We start from the raw sequence: 14,559 nt of genomic DNA, 5'->3' as shown, positions 1-14,559 counted from the left end.
CTAATCACCATTGAATGCGCTTTTTAAAGGATGCCTAATGAGTTGCCTACTCCAAGCAGCGCAAATGATAATTAGAATACCCAGTAATGCTCTATGGAGCTCAAGTGTGCTGAGGTAGTTTCGATTTTTACTTTCTGAGATCAATATTATTTTTTATTAAATTCGTATTTAACTATTCAATGTAAAGAGTTATCTTTATATTAGCCTATAGATATAAATAATATTAGAATATAAATAATTTGTACAAAAATGTAGGTACATACCTCAGAGTTTGCTAAGCGGAAATCCGAATACATTATATCAGTGGAGCTCTACATCTCATTAGGTTCTCGAAATAAATCTGTAAGAAAACGTTGTTAGACACATTTGAATTGATTTTGCATTTTATAAATACATTATTATTTATTATGTATCTTAATTAGAAAACATCGATTTCAATTCTAGATTCACTCTGAATCAAAACTATGGAATTTTTTAGGTTTTCTTGTCTCATATTTAATTGATCCAGATGAATTCAATTTTATGTTTTACGTTAAAATGTTCATATCATCATCATAAGTTATTGCACATAAAAGGCGAAGTTGTCGTACTTCAAATTCTAATGTGCTGGGATATATGGTTTAGAAATTGATATAGGTAAATTTGATATAAATTACTGTATATTAAAACGAACTTTAGCTCGACCTTTCGCCCTGATATGACCAGCTTACGCCTTCATTTGGTGAAGAAACCATTGACCTATGACTTGGTCTTTCTTCAGTTTCTTGAGGCTGTTGTATGTTTGACTTCCAATTCTATTCGTACTCTCAGTACTTCAGTACTTTCTTATAGGGTATCCCTGCTGTCGAGTCACTCCGCATGAGTTCAACTCTTTCGCTTCTAGTTAAAATATAAAAAGCTAAAGCTTAATCAATCGATGGGATAGTCAACAAGATTTTCAAGCACCAGCCGCTCGACATGAGAGCACACGTGGCTAACGGGAATATACAAGGTATAATCGGATTATGATTATGTCGATGCGCAAGCAATTAGCGCCAAGTGCTGCACAGCCAATGGGACAATCTTGAAGCCTTGAGAGACAGAGCGAGAGAGAGAGAGAGAGAGAGAGAGTGGGAAATTAATTGAAAAACAGCGAGGCAGAGATTCACGCAGATGGAGATTGATGCAGCGAGTGCCAAAAGTGAATTCCAAATACAAATTATATGCAGCAGGCCAAATAAGCAAAAGAGAACAATTTCTCAACTCTGTGTGCGTGTGTGTGTGTGTGTGTGTGTGTGTGGAGATGCTGCATGCTACTGCTGGGATTTGCGAGCTGTGGCATTTGACGGATGAGCTGGCGACGTGAGAGTTAGCCATAGCGAGAGTAAAAGAGAAAGAGAGAGAAAGAGAGCGAGAGAGTGTGAGAGCGAGTGAGTGAGTTTTCCTTGCTGCCAAAGCCATTTTCACTACTAAACTAAATTTTCCACATCGTTAATTTATATTAATATGATTTCTGTGTCAACGGTCGGCGATGTCTGAGCCAACGTACTCGTCACCCGTCGCGTATATAGAGTATATATATATTCCATATACATATATATATAGATGCGTGTATGTGTGTGTGTGTGTGTGTGTGCTGCAGCGACACCCATGGAGGTCGCCGCGACGCCGTCGCAATGTTTATCTAAATTGTTATTTTTCACACTCACGCAGTTCAATGAATTTGTGAAAATTACGTTTGGGACTTTGTGTTTGCTCATCGACGACGTCGCTGGTCGCTTCCTGTCCCCCCCGAACGCGAGCCCAACCTACCTACCTAGCTAGTAGCTGTGCTTTCCTTCCCGGCCGGCATCTTGTTCACGGACTAGACTTTGACTTTAAGCGTGTATTGCCAAACGAAATTCAATTTGCCTCCATTGTGTTAATCCTGTTATTAGCACTCGCCTAGCCAAAACATACACACACACACGACTCCTTTAACACAGTTAACTGTCAACAGCCCAGCCACAAATTTTCCCTTCAAGTGCTGTCAATAAAAATGTCGCCAAAGCTGATTTTTCTCTTCGCTACTTCGACGAGGTTCAGCGTCAAGGCATAAAATGAATTATAGAGCAATGTCAAGTCGTTATATTAAACCAAAAATTAGGCTTGGGCTTTTTCATACGCACATGAACTAAAGGCTTAAAGCAGAGTTGCTTTAGTATTTGACTTGCTTTATAAAAAGTGCGCTTGAATTTATATTTATTTTGATATCATTTTTAAGCCCATAATTTTAGTAGCTAAATATTCTCATTCATCAACTAGGAAAAATATATAAGCTCAAGTCGATTTAGTCTATAGGATAGATTTAATTTTGTATTATTCTTAACTTATATATAAATTTAAATAAAATATAAGTTCTTTGGGCTGCGGGTTACGCCTTTTTAATATTTTTTATTTTAATATTATATTTCAATAATCACAAAATGATGATGAAGTTGAAGCTGAAGTTGCTTTCTTTATTGCAGATTTTTTTTATAAATTTATTATCAATGATTTTTATATTTTTTTATCATGTTTTAAGCATTTTTACCTTTCCCAGGCAAAGCCGAAAATTAAAAAACTAATGAATATATTTTATTTATTTATTTATTTTTTTTTTTTTATAATACATAGATGTACATATATGTACTGATTTATTTCTATTTCGCTTAAAAATACCCAATTTAGTAATACAAGTTAATGTAAAGCCGAATGGATTTGGCTATATTCTATAGATAGAAATTGAAATGAATGAGTGTGCAATCCAACTAGACAGCCGGCCAATCCAATCAGCATTTTCGACTACTTACAATTGAACCCTCATGCATAAGAAGAAGAAGAATAGGCATAAGAAAAGTAAGCTAGCTTTTCAATTTAATTGAAAATTGGCCCGCATTGGGCCAAAGGCAAAGTGTAACCCGTTTACTCATGTTGTTTACATATTATTTAAGTTTATTTTTATGGAACCGCTAGAAAAGGTGCAAATGGAAATGTGTGGAAAATGACGGGCTCACTGAGTGTGTGAGTGGGAGTGCGAGTGTGAGTGTGAGTGTGCGGGTTGAGATAAGCTATTGAACGTGTTGTGGTGTTTGCGATTAGATAAGCAAAAAATCAAACAGTTGGCTTTTATTTCCGCCGAGGGTCGGAGGGCGGCAGCCAGAGGGTTGCCTTGTTTCCAGGCGCATAAAAATCGTGTGTAATGGAAATTAGTTTTGTGCAATTTGTGTGTGTGTGTGTGTGTGTTTGTTCGTTTTGCGCAAATAAATTGAATTCACTAAAAGCTAGCTCATGATACGGCTCTCACACTCTCGGCGTGGCTTCGACTGTCTTATATCTGTACTCTCTCTCTCTCTATCTCTCTTCCTCGCTCTTTCTCTCTCTCTCTAATTAGAGCGTCTTGCTGCCTCATGTGGTGCTAAACCAATTTGCACTGCGTAATTATATCTATAAGTTCGTTTTGTATCTTTGAGATACATTTATTTGCACTTCCGTCATATCTGCGCTGCTGCTCCTGCTGCTTCTTCTTCCACTTCTCACTTCCACTTCTTTTTTTGTGGTAATAAAATTTACACTAATGGACTCGTAATACATTTAGTTTTGCTCCCACTCCCACTCACTGACTCATAGTGCGAACATTAATAATGAAAAAAAAAATAAAATAAATAAAAACAAAAAGCCGCACAGTGGCTCATGCGTGTATGCGCACACAGGCCGAAAAATGTAAATCTCCTCAGCGAGCTCTTTGAAGTGTCTCATTAACATGCCCAAGGGTTAAGCTGATGTCGCATTCTGATTATGACATTGTTAAATGTTATGAAAATGCGTCTCATATTATAAACACCCCTCGCACACACACACACCCACACACACACACACGCATTGATACCGACTCCTTGGCGTCGGCTGCTGCTGCTGACTTGCAAATGAAGTCCGTGGAGGTTTGCCCAGTGGCATCCATTTACCATTTACTTGGCTGACGTTTTGACTTTTAATTGTGTTTTAAAGTGTTCCACGAGGGGTTGGAACTGTTAGCGGAGGGCGTGCCAGGGGTAGGGGCAGGGGCAGGGGCAGCAACTGGGCTGTGGATTATACAGACTTACAGGCCATTTGGCTGTTGATTTAGCTCTGGCTCTTTGGTCATTTGATGCCTAATTAAATTTAACGATGACGTTGATTTCACCTCTCCCTGCCCCTTCCTGCCTTTCCTTTCCCCACTACACACTCGGCGGCCATCGTCTAAGGGGCATTCGGCTTTCACGCTTAGGTTTTATTTTACATTCCAGCGCAATCGAATGGATTCCCAATGGGCCACAGCTAAATGCGTTTACAGTAGTTCGATTGAATATGTTCATTTTACATGAATCAGAGAGTGTGTGCGTGTGTGTGTGTGTGTGGCCTAATGACGATTTTTTATTGCAATTGACATATGAGCTGAGCGATCAATATATAAAATATATATAAATTGGAGCTGTTCTATGGTAACTGTACATGAGATCGTATGACACACAATGGAATAGAGGAGGTGTTAGCATATTTTATTATTCACTGTTACTTTTATTATGCTTATAGTTATAAGAGAAGTGTATTCTATAATATCTGCAAAGATCTCGAGACTCAATTCAAAGTGAAAGTTATCATATGGAAACTCAGTAATATCCCGCAGTTTCCCGCTTTCCCTAAATACTTCCATGCTTAAGGTTGAGTTAGAATCGGGTTATATTGTCACATTATTTAATATTAAACACAATTGATTATCAAAGTAGAGCCAACAATTGTCAAACACTTGCCTGGACTAACCACCGCATTCAACTCCTCCATCTCCTCCGGCCACTCCTGCCCGCTCACATTTGCACACAGAGACTTTGTCAGACAAATCGAATGCAATTTCACGGCTATTTGAATGGGCATGCAGAAAAAAAAGGGGGAGCCAGCAACAACTACGCTTTGCCAATAATGCAATAAATGAGCGCAATTTTCAATTTGCCAAACAGATGAGCCACAAAATGAAAAGCGAGGAAAATCAGATGATTTTCATTTTGTTTTGTTCTGTTCCCGAGCAGCCTGCGATGCTTTAATGTGGGAGCGAGTGGATGCTGCAGGCGGAACTGTTAAGCCAAGTGCATACAGAGCTAGGAAAAGTGCAGCATGCAACATGTAGCACACCCCCCACACCCCCTCCCTCCCGCCAATTGAGGGGGGCACTGCAACAATTAGCAAACGTAGCTCTAACCCTTCTTCTTTGACATTTACACGGGCGTACGTGACATTTGGGCAATTGGGCCAGCCAATTGTTGTTCAAGTGGCTTTTCAACAATGGGCGCGAGAGAGGGGCGCGGCTGGGACAGCGGCCCCTCAGGCGAAGCTTGACAAATGTGCATTTAATTAGCCAGAAACAGATCTGGAGCCAGAGTGCGCGCGCGGTTTCAATTTTCCTTACGTTGATTTGTTGTTATCCTCCAAAACGACATTCAAAGGCTTCAAGCAAGACATACAGAGAGATAGAGAAAGAGAGAGGGAGAGAGAGAGAGAGGAGAGAGACACATGTCCTTCATATACACATATATCATTATTTTGCGGCATCTTCATCATCATGATGCAAACGAGCGTCACTTGAATCCTTAGAAAAATCAAAAACAATTAAAGTTTGCTCAAGAAAAACAAAACTCATCAGCCCAAAGAATGAGAGTGAGAGAGATAGATAGATAGAGAGAGAGAGAGACACACACACACACCTAAATAGACATTCCAACATGTGTGTAAACATATGCCCGCCCCCGCTCAGCCCTGCCGAGGCACGCCCCCATATGTACCGCATGCAAAGATAACGTTGCCTACTTTTGTGCGCTCGCCAACGCAAACAACTTTTTGCGTGACGTCTGACGCTGCACAGTGGGGCGAAATGCAGCAAATGTAATCTAAGTGAATTGCAAATAATAATTAATAAACTTCCTGCATATAAGAAGTAGTATTTGCAGATAAAATTACATTTAAATTCGGACTACCTTTTCGTTTAATTAGAGATAAATATTTTTAATTGAAAATTAGTGTATGAAGAGATCATTTAACAAGTAAGAGTACTTTAATCTAGACTGTTCGACAAGGAGATCCCTTTGACTACTTGACGCAGCGACCTGTTGAATTAATCCTTCTGTGGATGGAATAGTTAGATCAAATTGATTGTGATTGTAGCATTCAAATTTGTTTTTACTTTGTTAAATTAATTAATTTATTAATTAAAAAATATGTAAAATGATCCAATATCATCGATAAGAAGAAAACGAGATAATCTATGATAATGATAACCTTTTACTTAGTATGGAAGACACAAGTCTGTAGCTCTTATACGAACGAGCACACGGATTTAGCTGAAGCAACTGATTTTGCCATCCTAATTAATAATATATATACTGATGGGGTCTGCCACGCCTATTAAATCCATTTTCATAAATACTTTATACCCAAAAGTATATAATCAAACTCGATTTCTGGTTTACTTTGGTTTTGCAACGTAAAATGACCAATAGCCCCACTGTGCGTCGCACCAACCCCTCCGCCACCCTTAGCATTCTACACCAATCGACAGCCCTTCCCCCTTCGCTCATCCCCCCGACTTACTCATGCTCACCCACACGCTCTAGTCGTCACCCAGCTAACGATAACTAAATTTGTACATTTGGTGTAAATGTAAATAGATTGTTGCCTGGATTTGTGTGTGCGGGCGTCAATATACGTGCGCGTGTGTGTGTGTGTGTGCTGATGTGGATGTGGATGTGCTGGGTGATTAACGGGTGGCTCGTGGCCCTAGGTCTGCGCCAGCTTCTTCTGTATTCTGGCTGCGGAGTCGGTTTTGCGGGCTGGCCAAAGCGGCGCCATTCAGCCGCCAGGCAAACCCAAGCTCACGCCGAATGACGCCTCCACCTCGCCAGCTCATCTATAGAGCTAAAATTCAAATATGCAATTTGTGGGTGCGAGTGTGTGATATACCCTGTAGGGTAGAGCTAAGGCGAATACGAAAAATAAATAAAAATAGTAGGATTACAAAAAATATCAAAAAGTGAAAGCTATTTTTAATTTACGATAATATTTTATATTTTGTTGATAGAGTTTTTAGTGTCTTTAATCCAAACAGAAATCTTTAATCGCATAACAAAAACATTGTAAAACTTTATCATTCATAATAATTTTGTTTGTAGACTTTATAAATATTATTTTCTTAAATATATTCCAAATCCGCATTCTAACGTCTAAAAACAGAGTATATTCATGCTAGTCAAACTCATTGGCTTCGCTGACAATGCATGCAGTGATTTGGCCTTGAAGTAAAACAACAAATATCGTAGAAATCACAATAGATTAGCTAACAGAGCTGTTGATTGAGAAATCATAAAAGTTACTCTTGATCTATGTTATGATGTTTAATATGCCAAACTCAAGTTCATGTTGCGTAATAAAATTGGATGGAAATGTGAATAAGTCAGATTTATAATCAGAGAAATTCTTAGGTAAAGTCAAATTTATGAATCTGATTTATGCAAAGCAGCATTCGTTGCTGCTTATAAAAAAACTTATATACAGATATGCAGAATGATCTTGAATGCGGAACGGACATATATTGTGAATTTAAAAAAAAAAATGTATATTTATGTATATTTTTTTTATTAAAATAGAAGTATAAAATACAAGCTTATAAAATATATAAGCATATAAAATATGTTTTTATCATATTAAAAAAAAAATAGAAATATAAAATATAAGCAATAAGTAAGAAAAAAAAAATATATATATATTTAAAAATAAATAAATGCATAAAATTTATACAATGTATATACAGATATATCTAAATAAAAATATAAAATACAAGCATTATAAGTATATATATATAATAAATATAATAAAAATAAATCAGAAAAAATTTTAAAATATAAGCAATCGGTAAGTAAAAAATATATATTTAAAAATAAATAAATACTTTATATTTGTACATATGTACATATATACAAATGTATCTAAACTAAATTTTTACGAATACAAAATACAAATTACAAAAATTATTTCAAGCCGAAAAATAAATTTGTTTATGCTTAAGTAGAAAAGACCTAGGGCGCCTTGTGCTCCTCAATGGAAAATGTAAGACGCCGTAAAATTATTAAAAATACGGTCCGATATTTATATCGGATATATATTTCTAATTCCAACATAAAATTAAATAAATTTTATAAATTTATATATATAAGCAAATATAGTTAAGCAAGAGAACGAAACTGATTAGGATCCATTTACGATAAGAATATCTGCTTGACATACTATAAAATAAGTTTTAATCAGGTTTTGATTTTTTCTGCAGCTCTGCGGCAGGCACTGATTTCACAAACAGGCCGAGTGCCTGGCCAGAACAGCACGCCCACAGGCAATGGCCATGCCTGATTAGCATAACACCTGCAGTCAGAGCGAGAGGCGGGGCATAAAAAAAGTTGACTTTGTTTTCGCGTGGCATTGGATAATGCGCCATCAATAACAATTATAGGCGAGCCATCAAAGCCAGCCACTGGACGTCAGAGTGTCCGGGGCAGGATATTCCAATTAATGTTGCTTCATTGAACGCTAAAACTAAACTTGGATTACGGGCTGCGGCAGCAGTGAGGTGGCGGAGGCGCGGTTGTCGCGTAATTTAAATGCTAATTTTCTGAGCACCTTTTCAAGGTGCGCCGCAATGAATTTTTACTCAAACATTTTCATAAACACAAATCAAGCGGAAGGTGTTAACAAAAAAAAACAAGAAAAAAAAAAACAAAAACAAAATATAAACTTTGATTACATTTACATTGTAAAGCAGTCGAGCGTGGCATGCCACACACAGCAGCCGCTGCCCCCAGATGCATATAAATAGCGAACGGCGTACCACATGACGTATACGCAATATTTACTTGTGGCACATATTTTTGCGTTCAAGAACTTTTTAATGACACCAATTAGCAAGTATTTCGCTGCAAGGTAAAGGATGAAGAGTTTCCCATAAGCCGTAGCCACTTTGTGTTTTTTTTTTCTTTCTTTCCTTTTTTTTGCTCTTTCATCACGCCTCCACAGCCCATTTTGCGTCTTTTTAAATGCGTACTATGATTTTCAGTCGTCAGCCGCTGTGTAAATAATAATTATTTCTGTGCGCTTTTCAGCTCAGTTGCTGGCACATGCATCAAGTTTCTGGGTAAATATCCGAAGCATATATTTATATACACATTTCTTTCTCTGTAGAGTGTCAGAGAGAGGGAGAGAGAGATAGAGCGTTTTACTTTAACAAATATGTTAGCTTAAAGTTGTAAAGCACAGATTTCAGCTGCTGTGATTTTCATATATCTGTTCTTATGGGGCTGCTAAAATTAACCAGAGAATCTAGGTCGTGAGAATGAAGAATATTTCATTAATTTTGCATGATTTATATTAGCTATAAAGAGTTGTATAAGCTGTGACAATATCTTATATGTTTTATTGTATTTAATTTAAATTTAATTTAAATTTTTAAAGTGTATATGAAAAGAAAAAAATTTAAAGAAAATACTTGTTTATTAAATATAAAAATATTTTATCTCTAGCTACAAACACAGTCATAAAATATATGAAGCTGTACTACGTTGTTTGTAAGATATTCATTATGGCAAAGCTAAAAAGCTTAACCTGCAAATCTTTCGACATTCACATATGCAAAGAATTTTCTCTTATTTAATATGATCAATTTTAAATTTGTATGGAAATCAATTCGATTAAAAACTACTAGTTTTGTCGAAATTAAAAGTATTCCACCTCTACTCTTCGTCAATATGTTGTCACAAAAAAGATTCCAATTAAAGAAATCTAAAGTAATTATTAATTTTCGCTTAAGGCTTAAAACTATGTTGGAATGATGTTTTCTATGATTTCATTTATTCGATATCATTTCGATTCGTATTATGTACATATACATAATTATTGGCACGACCTATATAACTGATTCAATAGAGAAACAAGTTTGACTGCAGTCAACCTTTAAGAGAACTCTAGTTTGCAGCTCTTTTCTTTTTGCAAAAAAAAAAAAAAAAATAAAATCAATAAATACATAAATAAATAAAAAAACACAAAGCAAGCTCTCTGCTTAACCAATTGAATGTTATATAGTAGTACTCGTAAGTAATTAAGTATAAGTAAGAACAGTGACAACTCAAATACATTTATAAGAGAGGTATTAAGAGCTGAAGTTGTTATAGCTGGAATGTCGCTCTGCCTCTGCTCGCTCTGCCAATGATCCTTCCTGAATACAAGCATTATTAAATTATAACTCAAGTCGGAAGTAATCCACAAGCTGCTACACTAAAGCAAGTTGCCAATTATAAGATATATACAAATAAAAATATAATACAGCCAAGTCTCAAATTGATAAACGCAATCAGAAAACTGATCTTGTAATTTCGATTTATCGATACTTGACTATAATAATAATACATACTATTTATATTAATATTAATAATACATACTATTTATATGAATATTAATAATACATACTATTTATATGAATATTAATAATACATACTATTTATATTATTATTTACAACTTTTCAAGTGAATTAAAAATAAAAGTCGTATGTACTTTGAACATTAAAATTTATAATTAAAATAATACATACAGGAATACACATAGTTGAGATAAATTTGTTTTCTGAGCCCATATCAGTTAAAATGAAAAGTGAAATTACTGAGATAAATTTTTCGTCTGAACTCGAATCAGTTAAAATTAACAATGAAATTGAGTTGCGTTCTCACACCTTAAAATTTATGGTCTGTCCACATATAGCTGATGTTCATATAGTGCTTAAAATTCTTGTACGCAACTTTTATGCACTGCATGAACTCATCGATAGAGCGCAGCGGGCCGAGTAGGTTAAAAGGGTGTTCTTTTCTGTGTCGACAATTCATCGCTTGAACAAATTGCAGCTTGCCTTGTTGTGGCGTCCCTTCATTATTTCCCCCGCATCGATGCCCAGGTTCATGTAGGACCTGTATTCGAGGGGCCTAATTGGCGGCAGGCGCTTGGGCACCCAGATCATTGGCTGCCTCAGCTGCTCGATACTCGTATCCAGTCTGATGCCACACTTGCCCTGATGGAATACGAACCTGATGGGCTTGTGCAGCTTGTCGTAAGGATCGCGATAGTAGTCACGATAATCTTGACATTCCAAATAGAATGAATCAATTCTATCCACATCCCCATAGTCCACAATGGGCAAGCCAATCTTCGGCACGAAGCCCAACACGACGCGACGATGCTTACGGGCGCTCTTCGACACCGACCACATGTCCGTCTCGGGAATCTTCTCTAGATCCATCCTTTAGCTATCGATTTAATTGCTGTGCAAGGTTTAAGTTGAACGTGTACAAAAAAACTAGCAAGTGCAATATTAATTTGAATTAAATTTTCAGTTTTCAGTTTCGTTCAGAGAATGATATTGAAGTTTAGGTTGACAACTAAACTGCCGGTTGTTACGTTGAAAATATATACGTAAACATTATATAAGTAAGATGCCAAAAACCCTAAGTCGTGGCCGAGTAGATCGATCCTTATTAAATAGTTTTCATTTTAAGGATAATCAACCCAAGGTGGATATAATGATGTAAGTCAGCTGAATGTTACATATTATCGGTCACATTATTTACACATAATATATCGATAATTTATCGAGAAATATATTGCATCAAAGGATTATACATATATGATTTAATAGACAATAAATATCTTGGAAAAGTTTATAGTTCTATATCTATAAAAGCTCACTTATTCCAAAAAGCTATTAACTACATTCATCCCAACATAAATACATTTATTTAAAAGTTATTTAATAATGAAAACAGTACTGATTGACCTCAATATTCAGTTATATATTCCCACACAGTCTGCTTAAGCTGCTCACCCCGTCAGCCTCCGATTATGTTAGAGTAATAGGAATAACTTCAGGGTCGATGGGCATAATAAATGTAAATATGCTGCTAGAGTGACCCCAAAACCAGCGTAAGACCAGGACATGGAAGGGGCTTTCGGCAGTGATCGAAAAGGCTGAGCAGAATGAGAGTCCTGCGGATGTCGCAGGATGTCGAGCAGCTGTTGAGGACACAGCAAAAAGTCGTCGCTTTTGCTATTGACATTTGACGGGGCGCGTGGGTTGGCCTCCGGCGTAAGCATTGGTCTAGCTGTAAGTGGAGTGTCGCTTTTTATATTACGAGCCCAAACCACTATTAATTCGAACAGCATGTTTTTTTTGCAGTGCGCAATGTTTAACACACTATATTGTCAATACTACTAAAGATAACACATACCAATGCATTTCGTCTTAAAGAGAATTTTATTCTCTTCATGATGAAAAAAAAAAATAATGCTCTCTTTCCAACAACAACAAAAATATGAGTAATTTATTAAAAAGGTATACTTAAGAGATAAGAAAATATTGACCACTATTAATTCGAACGCTGCGTAAGCTTACCTTAATCTCAAGAAGAGCAAAACAAAAGCAACTAATGTAACGGAATCACTATCTAGCTATGATCTGCAAATAATGTCACAATACAGCATGCAAAAAAATATTAGAATTGCTGCAGATCAGTGAAAGTTTAGCAACGATGGTGCGTGGTAAACCAATTTGTAAAGAAATCAGAGTATTGATTAGGGATTATTTTAAATCTGGAAAGACACTTACGGAGATAAGCAAGCAATTAAATTTGCCTAAGTCGTCTGTGCATGGGGTGATACAAATTTTCAAAAAAAATGGGAATATTGAAAATAACATTGCGAATAGAGGCCAAACATCAGCAATAACACCGCGCGACAAAAGACAACTGGCCAAAATTGTTAAGGCTGATCGTCGCCAATCTTTAAGAAATTTGGCTTCTGAGTGGTCGCAGACAATTGGCAAAACTGTCCACCGAGAGTGGACTCGACTGCAATTAAAAAGTATTGGATATGGTTTTTATAAAGTATGTTTTGTTATTAGCTGTGCATCGTACCCAATAAATTACTCGTAATCTTACTCGTAGGCCAAGGAAAAACCCTTGCTTACGCTTCGTCACAAAAAGAAGCGTTTGCAATGGGCTCGGGAAAGGATGTCTTGGACTCAAAGGCAATGGGATACCATCATATTCAGCGATGAAGCTAAATTTGATGTTAGTGTCGGCGATACGAGAAAACGCGTCATCCGTAAAAAGTCAGAAACATATCATAAAGACTGCCTTAAAAGAACAACAAAGTTTCCTGCGAGCATTATGGTATGGGGATGTATGTCTGCCAAGGGATTAGGAAGACTTCATTTCATTGAAGGGACACTCAATGCTGAAAAATATATTAATATTTTACAAGATAGTTTGTTGCCATCAATACCAAAACTATCAGATTGCGGTGAATTCACTTTTCAGCAGGACGGAGCATCATCGCGCACAGCTAAGGGAACCAAAAATTGGCTGCAATCTAATCGAATGGAGGTTTTAGATTGGCCAGCAAATAGTCCAGATCTAAGCCCAATTGAAAATATTTGGTGGCTAATGAAAAACCAGCTTCGAAATGAGCCACAACGGAATATTGCTGATTTGAAAATCAAGTTGCAAGAGATGTGGGACTCAATTTCTCAAGAGCATTGCAAAAATTTGTTAAAATCAATGCCAAAACGAGTTAAATGTGTAATTCAGGCCAAGGGCGACGTTACACAATTCTAATAATAATTAAATTATTGTTTTGAGTATGATAGTAAATCACATTACGCAGCGTTCGAATTAATAGTGGTCAATATTTTCTTATCTCTTAAGTATACCTTTTTAATAAATTACTCATATTTTTGTTGTTGTTGGAAAGAGAGCATTATTTTTTTTTTCATCATGAAGAGAATAAAATTCTCTTTAAGGCGAAATGCATTGGTATGTGTTATCTTTAGTAGTATTGACAATATAGTGTGTTAAACATTGCGCACTGCAAAAAAAACATGCTGTTCGAATTAATAGTGGTTTGGGCTCGTATATATATGCATACATATATATATTGTATATATTCTTATGTTTTTTTCATTCTTTTATTATTGCCTTATAATATTTTGCCATGTTTTTAGCATTTGAAATAACCGCGGGTGTGATTTTTACCCAGCTAAACGCCGCTCAATTCCCCTCGGGCTGGGGGTCGAGCTCCTGTAGTCCTGTCTCATGATTAAATTTGTGTGCGTTAAACGCTTTTAAGCTGCCTGCTTAAATATGCTGCTCGGGTAGAGCAGCGTAGAGCAGCTTTTTGATTGCATTAAAGCCGGAGCGACTGGCCTCCCCCTCTTTTGACGCCACGCCCTGTTCGGGTCGTTTTGATTGACACGCTGTTGCGGTTACCAGGAGGCGGTTACTAACGCCCCGGTCACTGAGTTTGTATTAGAAGCCTAGATCTGTTCTTGAAAGACAACCATTAAATAATGTGAAGCTATTTGGGATTGAAGCGATTTTCTATATAGGAACAAGTTTTTTGTAATTCATTTACTTATTTTTTTGTTTCTGCTTTGTAAATCATGTGCAGAAGCA

The 14,559-nt window shown here is 36.6% G+C and overlaps 1 protein-coding gene and 1 long non-coding RNA gene across 2 annotated transcripts; one reads left to right on the top strand and one right to left on the bottom strand.

Annotated features, from left to right (window-relative positions):
• Window positions 1–10,612: 10,612 nt before the first annotated feature.
• Window positions 10,613–11,487, bottom strand: LOC115563986 (uncharacterized). The gene has a single exon (XM_030387768.2). It carries the CDS (start codon window positions 11,349–11,351, stop codon window positions 10,938–10,940), a length of 414 nt encoding a protein of 137 aa, XP_030243628.1. The 5' UTR covers window positions 11,352–11,487; the 3' UTR covers window positions 10,613–10,937.
• A 742-nt stretch (window positions 11,488–12,229) lies between these two features.
• LOC149091703 (uncharacterized) lies at window positions 12,230–13,775 on the top strand. The gene is made up of 2 exons (XR_016196515.1): window positions 12,230–12,990; window positions 13,051–13,775. It is a non-coding gene; the product is annotated as an uncharacterized LOC149091703 (long non-coding RNA).
• The last annotated feature ends 784 nt before the right edge of the window (window positions 13,776–14,559 follow it).

Source organism: Drosophila navojoa, chromosome 3 (genome assembly GCF_054131105.1).
Source record: "Drosophila navojoa isolate 15081-1374.11 chromosome 3, UAZ_NAV_1.0, whole genome shotgun sequence".
Lineage (NCBI taxonomy): Eukaryota > Metazoa > Arthropoda > Insecta > Diptera > Drosophilidae > Drosophila > Drosophila navojoa.
Note: the sequence above shows the minus strand (reverse complement) of the source record. Positions and strands in the feature narration are given on the sequence as shown.